Source organism: Agelaius phoeniceus, chromosome 18 (genome assembly GCF_051311805.1).
Source record: "Agelaius phoeniceus isolate bAgePho1 chromosome 18, bAgePho1.hap1, whole genome shotgun sequence".
Taxonomy (NCBI): Eukaryota; Metazoa; Chordata; class Aves; order Passeriformes; family Icteridae; genus Agelaius; species Agelaius phoeniceus.
Genome location: NC_135282.1, coordinates 8,411,796 through 8,423,267, shown reverse-complemented (window position 1 = coordinate 8,423,267; position 11,472 = coordinate 8,411,796). Strand labels below are relative to the sequence as shown.

Below are 11,472 nucleotides of genomic sequence, written 5' to 3'. Positions count from 1 at the left end.
GGAAGAGGGAGGCCGAAATGCCTCTACAATAGTGCCTGGGTCTCACTCCCAGCAACATCTCTCATGGATTGAAGAAAAAAAAAAAAATTCTACATGCCATATTTTTAATTGCCCACCCTCTCCCCACCCTCCTGGAGCAGGGCTGGAATGCAGGCTGGGACACAGATTCCCCCTCCCAAGCTGGGGAACGCTGCGTAGCCTTCAGAGACAAACCAATGGAAAAAGCAAAGATTAATTTTGACTGGCCCCTAGATCTGTTGAGGTCTGAAACTGTAAAAGTTTATGTAAACAATGAGATAAATATATTAGTACTTTTCTGAGCCAAGTGAGGTTCCATACTCATTCAAATGTGCTTTGGTTTAAAAAATAGTTTTGTGAATTTGGGTATGAGCTTCTTATTCTTTTATACAACTTTTGCTATTTTATCTTTTTTTTTCCTGTTATTCCGAAAACATTCTGGAACTAAGTGACTAAAGCATATACTTAAGCTGCCTGGCCTCTTTTTTTTTTTTTTTTGTTTCCTTTTAAGTTGGTTTTTTCCTCTTGAGGCTCTTTGTGTATTTTAAAAAAAATTTCAAAATAAAATTAAAAAAAACAAAAACGCAGCTCCCTCCCCCCCCACCCTAAAATTCTTAAAATCTTAAATATGAAACTAGTGTTTTGCTTTCTCATTAAAATACAGAAAAATGTTGATACAATACTATGTCGTACAAATGCAGTTGAGTGTTTAGGCCCCAAGCAGGCCTGAAACAGTCCCTGAAGTTTTGAGTATTATTAGTTATTAATTATTACTGTCACAATTTGGAAAACGTTGTTTATACTCAATCTATGGAACACAACTTTACACAGCTATTTGAAAAAAAGAACATAATTTCCTTTTGTACAATACTCTTGCTGTACACAGACTTTATGTCGTACTGTTTAAGTGCTGGGGAGGGGATTAAAAAAAAAAAAAAAAAAAAGATGCTCCAAAAAATAGTTTTAAAAAAATAGCATTGGGTCCTGAAAGTTCAACATAATTCTCAAGGCTTAAGAAACAAATGAAAGGGGCCTGGGGCAGGGGGAGAAGCTACATCACCCACACACATGTAAAAATGGAATTAAGAGAAGGGGAGCAGGGGTTTGCCTGCTGAGGAGCTCCGTGCGGTGCTGCCTCCGGCCTTGGCTGCTCCCGGGCTCGGCTGCCCCGGTCCCCGCGAGAGCCGCTGGCCCAAGGTGACTCCAGCCTGCTGTCCCCAGCGCCACTGCAGGGACAGGGAGCTAAACCCGGCTTTGGAACGGGCCCTCGGCTCCAAGGGGAGCCGGAGCGGGGTCAGCTCCGCCGTGGGTGGCTGCAGGGGAGGCAAAGGCGCGGTGACAGTGCCCAGAACTCATCTTGCACAGCTGTCCCTGGGCTCTGCTCGGATTCCCTCTGAGAGCAAGGTAGATGGCACGGCCTTCCCTGTCCTTCCCAAAGACTGTTTTGGGGACATTCTCGGGGGGGGGCGTTGACAAAGAAGCAAGGAGAAAATCATTCAATATATATTCAAAAATGTGGAAGTGCTAAAGACGCTAAAAGCCCACTTAACCCCCGAAAAATAAACAGCGCGTCTCAGCACAATTCGACAAAAGCAAAAGTCCATGCACCCCTCCCGCGCTCCAGGGCTCGCAGGCGTCCGGGAGCGAGCGGACAATGGCACCGGGAGAAGCTCACGGGAGCGGCTGGAGAGGGACGAGTGTTCCCTGTAACGTGACACCAGGCCAAGGCTCAGCGCCTTTGGGTTGTCTATTGCTTGGAGCCTGGATTCCAGTTTCCTCAGTTCAGTCAATTGACCCAAAAACTTCTCATGGACTAGTCTACTTTAAAAAAAACCCAAATAACAAAAAACGAAACAAAACAAAACAAACAAACAAAAAAAAAAGCCAAAAAAACCCCAATAGAAAATGAAGCTTATATTTCTTTGTTTTAGTCAAACATGCTCACTTTTTTCTTTTTTTTTTCTTTTTTGGTCAAAACTTTAAAAAATTGTTCGTTTTGTTTTTTTTTTTTTTTAAAAAAAAGACAAAACGTGAGGTTTGGTAAAACTTACGCATAGAGACTATACTGGTTTGAGTGGAAAAAAAAAAAAAAAACAAAACAAAACACCAAAAACCAACAAATGAAAAAATGCAAGTGTAAACCTTAGTCATTTCAGAAGGGATGATTCTACTGGCTGTGAATTTTTACCACCACAGTCACGGGAGGCTTGAAATAAGCCATAGCTTTCCACAAGGTCACGCCAACAAAGTCAAGGGGGCCAAGAATCGGTGGGCAAAGTTCTCTGTCTTCTCTCCTAAACCAATAGCAGCTGTTGGCTGTGATGTCTTAGGCAGATGTTGCAAGAACATTTTGTTTCTTTTTCTTTTCATTTTTTCTTTTTTTTTTTTTTTTTTGTGTGCGTGTGTTAAATTGTCTAAAAGGGAGGATATGAAACACTTTGGTTTGCTTTCTCCTCCTCTCCCCCACCTTATTGCACTCTGGATTCTAGTAAATTATAGGCTGCTATGCCCTCACCCTCTGTCCTGCCAGGTGTTTACAGACTGACCCAGATGTGCTGGGGGAGTGGAAGATGAGGGGGACATTTTCCCCTCCCCATGGTATCCAGACTCAATAAACAAAGCTGGAAAGGGCCCAAAAAGCTCAGAGAAGTTTTCTGCTTTTATCTAAAAGTGACTACAGACAGCCAAGAGACTGCGAATTGAGCCAGTCCAAGCAGCCAGCACAGCCTCTAGCTCAGTGTATTTTTTGCTTTGTCTTTGGCCAAGCTTTGCTTTAACATTTCTCTAGTTGACTTTTGATGGAAGGACGGGGTGGTAAAAATCCCTTAACTTTAATTTAGCTTCTACTTTTATACATTTAATTACTTACAATTAAAAAAAAATGCCTAATCTTTCACTAACCATCTTATTGTTCTCATGAATTCAAGAGGTAGCAAAGGTAACAAGTCTGTCCACACAGACTTGCTCTTTAGTGAGGGAGGAAAGCTAAAAACATACACACACACAAAAAATAAAATAAAAAAATAATAAAAAAGTACCTATGGAACTTGTAGCAAGTCCAGCCTACATCAAACCCCCTCCCCACCCACCCACCCTAGAATTAACCTCAGACCTTCCAGTTCAAACATTCACATAAACGTTACAATGGTTTTTCCTTTAATAAAACAAGTACCTCTAAGCAAAGAATATTCATACGAAACTACTAGAAAAGTAAAGACGACCCCCTGCTCACTGAAAGAAATTCCCAGGGCATCCAGTCCCTGTTCAGTCATGGGTAAGGCAAAAGAGGTTTGCATGTTTTGTGGGAGAAGGTGGCACGTGGTTATGTGTGCCAAGGACAAAGATCAAAACCAAAATGGGGAGGGATGGTAAGGGAGGCTTCGCCATTTGTTTAAATGAAGTACTGGGACTGGTGCAGCCCTGAGAGCTGCTCCTCACCATCGCCAGCCCAGGGGGACAGAGTGGGCTCCACCACTGCTGTGGCTTTCCCACAGTCTCTGGAGGGGCTGCCAAACCCCATGAGATGGTCCACAGACACAGCTTCTGCACTTGAGAATGCTGTTATTTCACAGCTACTTAGGCCACTGAAAAGGTGTATTTTGTGTTTTTTTTAATGGCAAGAAATACCCCTGCTAAGTTTGGTTTTAAGAGAGGAGGTGAGTACAGTGACAGGAACACAGAAAGAGGCAGGGAGGGGGAGCCAGTGGAGGCTGAAAGTTCCCCAAGGTCCCCCTACCTGCACCAGATAAACAATATGGCAATGAAGTCGATGTGTGCAAAAAGAAGAGGCATTTCTTGCCAGGTCATCAAAATTTGAAGGGAGACTGGGACTAAATGCATCAGCTTGGCTGTGGACCTTTCTTTTTTAAAAAAAGGAAAAAAAAAAAGAACTTTTTTTTTAAATGTTAAAGCTACATTTGTTTAGGCCTCTCATGACTGAACAGAGTATGGGGAGTTGCCCCTTTTTTGTTTTTTGTTTTTTTTTTTCTTTTTTCTTTTTTTTTTAAGCAGCAAGTCTACAGAAAGGTAAATCACTGCGGATGGGCTTGAAGCTCATTCTGGAGTCTTTGGCTTATGTGGGAGAGGTATGCATTCGCAGGTGGCTGATCAGATTGCGCTGCTGGGTGAATTTCCCACCACACAGTTGACATTCGTAAGGTTTTTCTCCTGAGTGGACACGCATATGCTCTGTTAGTCGGTACTGCCGGGTAAAGCGCATCCCACATTCCTCGCAAGCAAAGGGCTTGAGCCCCAAGTGGCTGCGCATGTGCCGTGTCATGGTGCCACGCTGTGTGAACATCTTGCCGCAGATGTTGCAAGGGAAGGGCCGCGTCAGCCAGTGAGTCTTCTCGTGCTGCCGCAGCGTGGCCGGATCCTTGTAGCTCTTCTCACACACCGAACACTTGAAGGGCCGGGACTCCGCAGCGTAGGACTGATTGGGGTTGGACAAATCTTCAGCTTCATCCTTGCTGCCGTATGTGCCTTCCTCCTTGATGTAAAGGTCTTCCTCGGTGTGCGTTTCCACGTGGGCATTGAGCTGCTCAGAGCTTGGGAAGCCTTTGCCACAGGGGATGCAGACATACAGGTTGTCACCATAGGCCACTGGCTCAAACCCCTCCTGCCGATAGACATAGTTGGCACTGGTATGGCCGCCGCTCTCGCTCTCACTCTGGCCACTGTCGTCACTGTTCTCCTTACCGTTTTCTACCTCCTCCTTACACGGGTAGGGCAGGTCTGCCCCGTAGGCCCCAGCCAGACTCCTCTCCACAGACTTGGACAAGGGCCCCAGCAGGATACCATTGGGCAGCCCTTCACCCTCGTCCCTGTCTTTGCTCCCTTCCTTTCGGTCAAAGGCGTTGTCTTTCTTGATCCACTCCTTCTTGCGGGACGAGTGCCGGAGGCCCTTGCGCTGGCCGCTCTCTGTCAGTGAGTGGTGGCACTCCTCACTCAGGTCCATCTCCATGGGGTCGCTGCTGTCCGCCATGCTGTGGGGGGCTCCGACGCCAGGCTCGTCGAACGATGAGGCACTGTTGGCTGCAGGGGCTGAGGCAGATTGGGGAGAGCCGTGCTGGCTTTCGCTGTGCTGCGTGTCATCGTGGGAGGCTGCGACAGGGAGCGAGGGGCTTTTTTTGGACAGGTCAAGGCCTAGCTCCTGGTCACCGGTGCTCCCGTTTGCACTGCTGCTCCCACCGCCGTTCTTGCTGGTTCCCCTGCTTAAGGAGTGACAGTTCTCTTGGTTAGAGCTGCTGATGAAGACCTCGTCATCAGAGAGCTTTCCCTTTGACAGCTCCTTTGAATGTGAGCCCTTCAACCCCTCATTTGACCCTGAATAGCGAGCTTGGATGACTGAAGCAGTGGAAAGTCTCTGACTCCTGGCAGATCTCCCAACACCAAGGCCACCGGCCTTGCCAGCAAAGGACTTGCCGTTCCGCTTCAGCTTCTTTCTGCAGAGAGCTGCCAGGTCGTGCAGTTGGAGGTAGCTTGCTGCGGTGAGGAGAGCATTAAAGTTCTGTTCCCCAGGCTGGTCAGTCGTTAAGAGCTTGCCAGTATAAATAAAGTCCAAGATCTGCCGGAACACGGTGGGGTTCACCATGTCCGTGTCTAAGTTTATCAGGTTGTCATGCAGGACAAGGGATTTGAAATACATGCTGCTGGCTGCCAGGATGTTCTTATGGGCACGAAACAGGGCATTTTCTACCACAATGATCACATCACAGAGGAAACCTTTGGCTCGTTGCTGGTTCAGCTGCAGTAGCAGTTGTTTGGCATGATTTGGCAGTTCCATCTCCACCTTCTCGTCCTCTCACCTTCACCTTACCACCTGAAAAACACGAGGATGAGAGGTGTGAGCTTGCTGTCTCCACTAGAAAAGGTTACATTTAATAGACTGGTTTAACACAGTGCACGCTATGTTAGGCTTGACACTGACTAGGGAGATCTGAGTACATTGAGCCCTGCAAGCTGTGATCCTGCTGGGAATACAGACAGAAATATTTCTCATGCTAAGACTTGATTCAAGTCTTTCAAAAATCAGATTTGTAATTATCTTTTTACAAAAGCAATTGTCGTTGGCTGGAATCACTATTCAAAAGATACCAGCATGAAAACAATAGTTAGGCACAGAGGAAAGCTCTTCTCTTCTGACACAGACTTGAAGGGAGGATGAGAAGTGAGAAAAAGAAGAAGAGAAGCATCTACTTCACTGTCATTTGCATATCTGAGCATGTAAAATAATTAGCATAAACTGCAGCTTCCCTGCTTTAATGTGTAGTTTGTTTCTTGGCTGTTACATGTTGAAATCTTGTAACACCCAGCTGCTCTGGGGTTGAGAAAATGACATGTAGCAACTAAGTCCATTGAAGATGGAATTACCCACACTGAAGTGTGAATGGGAAGCCTCCTCAAAAGTATGAAAAGCTGCTTTAAAAACCACTCCCCTGGCTATGTCCATATCCCAATCCATTAACACGTTGGGTTACAATCAACCCTCAACTGGCTGAAATTCGGGATGCTGAGCTAGCTAAATGTCACCAAACGTCTTCATAAATCTGAACCATTTTTCTCAAGTTAATTTTGTTCTTTCATTTTGAAAGAATTTTGTTTAAAATAATAGAGTTAATTAGCATATCTCAAGTCACAGTTTCTCTATCCTGAAATACTGTAAAGAGAGGAAAATTGTGGTTACCTGCATATAGTTAATGCATTTCAGAAACAGTAGTCATGATGTATTTTAGTTTTTATCTAGCCAGGCCAGTAAGAGCCCTTACTTCTGGGTCACTGAGATACATTGATAGGGGAGGACAAAAACATGGCTTGCAACTTAACAGCATCTTGCTATATAAATGCATCCTGCATTTACAGCAAGATACAGCCTAGTACTACAGATAGCAGGAAACAGCCTAGTACTACAATTTCACTGCAAACATCATGGTGCTTTTCCATGCATGTAACACACAAAATCCCTGGGTATCATTTTTTAAGTGTTCCATAAAGGACAAATATGGGGAAGGAAGGGAAACAGTACAGCCAATATTTTCTGCCTAAACAAAGTAGTAGTAGTCGTAATAATAATAATATGATATTACTGAAGTCTAAGTAGGCTTATTTCCCATTGATGTAGCACTTAAAGTAGAGGTCTAGAAACCACTGGATTTAAGTTGTCTAAGCCTTAAGGCTTAAAACAGCTATTAATGCAGAATATTTTTAGCATTTTACTTTTTTTTTTTTGTTTTACTTTTTTTTTTTTTCCTTTCTGCCTTAAATGATATTGAAACCAAGTAATAAGCCAGCAGAGAAAGCCCTGGAAAGAGAGTTAGAATTCTAATTCTGCTACTGACCTTCATGAGAAAGATAATGTTATTATTACTGAGTATGTTCTGCTGCATAAAAACTAGCATAGTACAAGTGTTTAAATTACCTCTATTTATCTCACATGTCAAATTTTACAGGACTGTTCATGTTCAGGAGGACCTATGTATAAGGTAGGCTATTACCTTCAGTAGATTTCAAAAGCAGTGGTCTGGTGTAAGCAGTATAACCCTGCCTATCAAATTTGAGTTTGTTAGCTGAAGTCTAATGTGGATTTAACAACCCCAAAAAAATGAATGTAATGAATCAAGGCAGCAAAACCTTCAACCAAGCTTAGAGCATTGTGTTTAAAACATTGTCAGAATTGCCCACCAAGGGCTTTGACCAGGACAGGAGTATGGCTCAGAGAACACTCCTTTGGCTGATGTCCCTATGTAGACAAAAGCCTTATAGCAACCTGCCTTGTGTATCTTGTGCAGTCCTCAACAAAAATAAATCCAGTCCAGATATTTCAGAGAGGTGCCTAGTCACAAACCCTTCTTTGACCATGATGCATTTCAGAGGTGGAGGAGGAAAGGTGTGTTGGAAAAGTTGTTAGCAAAAGAGAAGCAGGCATTATTCCTTAACTTATGGCATTCCTAGAATCTCACTTCTGGCTGAAAGCATGGGACCTAGGACAACTGTGAGTTTAAATCCTCTTTAAAAAGTTATTTGCACAAACAAATGGCAGCTGCAGCCTTAGAAAGGCCTTGCTATCCATTAGTTTGCAGGGAGTGTCTCTTAACAAAATGTAACATTTGAATAACATCACCACAACCCTCCCAACCCTAAAAAATCACAGTGGGTTTATACTTCTTGTATTTCAGTATCATTTTTAATAACCCTTCCTTTTCTGTTTTCTGGAAATAAAAAAAAAAAACAACCCAAAAAACCAAAACAACAAAAACCAAAAAAAAAAAACACCAGAAAAAATATACTCCCAGTTCAGAGGAGCCCTGGTTCAGAAAAGGCTCAGGTGCTTTTCTAGTAAAAACCCCAACTCACCAGACCTCAAGAATATATAAATGTCTCACTGGAGCCACAGTCTTTAAACACTGAATGTGGTGTGCAAAATTTCACCCCTTTGCATTTAAGAGGATTACAGAAGGCTCTGGACAAATAGCAGCAGTGATGGTCTTTTCCCAGATTCAGCTTGGTTTTCCCCCCATTCAAGACACTTTTTTCAGAGCAGTGAACCTGCTCAAATATTCCCATGCTAGAAGGGAATGAAACAAGGCTAAGACTCTCCACTACCTCCACCATACCCATGACACTGAGACACAGCACATGCAAAGACATGAGAAGTACAGGGCACAAATCACAGAATACAGTAATGCTGCAAGCAGATGCCACACATCAAACAAAGCTTTGCAAGCTAAGAGCCAAGAGCACCTTCATACCCAATATTGCCCCAGGAGCTGCTGTGCCCAGCATGGGGCACACTCTGACCCCAGGGGCTCTGCACAACACACAGGCTGCTCCTGGAGCTGTGCTGCTCTCACTACACAGCAGGAAAAAACTTCATTTGCTCTCCATTTGCACAAAGACTCTGGATACCACAGAAAATGAAATTGCTAAACAGAGGAGAAGAGAAATCCCTTCATCTCTTTCAACAGTATAAAATCTACATATTCACTACAGGTTTGATTCTCTTTAATATCACTAAATCTCTACCCAAAAGTAATTGCTGAATGAATGCTAAATGTGTTATCTTAGCAACCTCTGGCAGGAGATGCTCTTTGATTTCATCTCTGAGTTATAGATCGCAGCACATGAATATTGTTTACCTTTTAAGAAGCAACACCAGTGAAGCAAAGAATCAATCATAAACAGATCTAAGGAATCACTCATTTCACGTAGAGGATTTGTGGCTGGATGAGAAGGCTAGACACCAAGCACCTGAACAGTGAGTTAACAGTACTGCAGATAAAAACCAACAAACAGATTAGATGTGATGTATCAAATTAGATGCTGTTAAAACATCAGCCTACTGTGCATGTTATAACAGACCCAGGAAAAGACAGAGGCCTGCTTACTTATTTCTCCACCTTCCCAAGCAGTTGAGCTGCACTGAGCAGACACTGCAGCAGTGAGCATGGAGAAGAACAAGACAAAATGAAATCCACTGTTTCCTACATAGCTCTCTCCCACCAATTTGACATTAAAAATGCTGTGTCCAGCTGCTACTGGAACTGAGTGAAACTGAAACAGATGACTTCTGCACCCTTCAGTTTCAGATGAACCAACTTTTTTTTGAGCATTGATGACCCCACTGGGAAGAGAGCTTTCCTGTTCCCCACTGGCTTATCTGATCTTCCTTTCCCCACATCCCAACAGAACCAGGACCCTCAGAGGTGTCAGTGTAGTGGGTGGTTCACAGCCACTAACTTGCCCCCAGGAGTAGCAGGTCATTAGCCCATGACTTTTAAAGATATTCACATTCTAGAATAGCAGAAGCATGGGGAGAAGTGCTGGAACTGTGTTAGTCCAAATGGTTCCCTATCCCCAGCCCCTTGGAGCAGTCAGATAGCAGAATTCAGAAGCTTAGGCACAAACATGCATTTTCATCACTGGCAGTGGAGCAGCAAAAGCTCTGTGAAGAAGGCTCAAGCAGAAAACAGGATGCAGCACCCTTGTTTTTCTCACACAAATATTTAGCACTTTAAAATAGCTAAGACCAACATGTGAAGTTACTCAGGCAGAGGTCTGCAGAGCTGGGGGAGGGAGAGAAAACATGCAGGACAGATCAGGATGTGCAGCTGATTTTGCAGGTGTGGGCATGGAAAAGAGAAGGAAAATGGAGGGTGGAGGATCATTTTGCAGAGGATACCACATCAGCAAACTGAAAGTGGCCCTTGTTTAATTTGTTACATTCCAATTAGTGCCAGGCAGAACTGCCCTCCTGGCTCCCCGAGGCAGCTCTTGCAGGACTCCTGCAGAAATGGCACAGCTTTGCTTAAGGACATAAGCACCTGTCTGGTACCTCTGTGCGGCAACATTTGGATATTTGGGATGTGGGCAATACCTGCTCAACTGCTACCAGCTCCTGGCCCAAAAAGGAGAGAAACAAAAGAGTGAGATGATTTCCCATTCCCTTCTCTCATGTTCTAGAACAACAAGGAGAGCCTGACATGGCTAGGCCCTTCTCTACTGCATGGCAAACTTCCCAGGGAAGGGGAATCTCCGTGGGTGAAAAGGGAAGGGGCTCTGTGTGCATGAAAGCACTAAAATCAGGAGAGCAAAGTGATTTCCAGTCAGTGCAAGGCTGCAGCAAAGCAGGAACACCTTGCTATACAAGCTGAAACTGTGAGCAGTAGAATGCAGATTGAACCACTTGGTTGCCGCTTACCATGCCAGGTACATTGGGCTAAAGGCACCTCCATCCAGTGCTGCCCGACGTGCCAGGTACATCCCATGATGTTCCATTGAAATCACAACAGGCCATCAATAGAACGTGGCTGCACGGATGCAGAATGGAGAACCAGCAGGGACGCTGTTAAATGCAATTAAAATACTGCAATCAAAATTGAAACGTACATTTTAATACAGCCACCTGCCTTAAATATGTAACTGCTAGAACAACCTCCCCTCCACCCATCTCCCCACAGCTGGTGAACTGTGACGGAAGCAGAACAGGACTCTGCAAGTTTCATACTGATGCTCCCTGGCCACTTCCATTCATGACTCCAAATAGCACTGAGCTTCAGGGAGACCAGTTCACATGTATCCAAAACCAGCAGATCCCAGGATGTCTGCACCAGCTTCTTTCTGCCCAGAAATTCAGGCAATGAAATATCATCACCATGTAGAAATGCCTCTATGACAAGAACCGCCTGGTGCCAGAGCTTTTGGTCTCATTCCCGACACAGTACAGGCAGCAGAAGAACACTTCAAACCTGATCCACTGTGTTGTCCCCATTTCCCTGTCCCACTTCCCAAGCCTTTGAAAATGTCTTCTAGAGGTGTTATGACATTGGACCAGGCTGGATACTTTGGTGCAAGGTGGGAGAAGACAACACTGTGTACCCTGTCCTATTTATAATGATGCTTCAGTGATAATTTAATCTCCATTCTTGAAGACTGGAGATCAAGTTGATTCATGGTGAA

At 44.3% G+C, this 11,472-nt stretch overlaps 1 protein-coding gene across 1 annotated transcript in view; it reads right to left on the bottom strand.

The window, feature by feature from the left end:
* Positions 1-3,121: 3,121 nt before the first annotated feature.
* The window catches only part of HIC2 (HIC ZBTB transcriptional repressor 2), a 70,788-nt gene continuing 62,437 nt past the window's right edge, over positions 3,122-11,472 (bottom strand). The window contains exons 2-3 of the mRNA XM_077187897.1: positions 10,715-10,858; positions 3,122-5,839 (exon numbers count right to left, since the gene is read on the bottom strand). Of these exons, the coding sequence (XP_077044012.1) occupies positions 4,091-5,803 (1,713 nt within the window). The 5' untranslated portion in view covers positions 5,804-5,839; positions 10,715-10,858 and the 3' untranslated portion in view covers positions 3,122-4,090. The remainder of the gene's footprint in view (positions 5,840-10,714; positions 10,859-11,472) is intronic.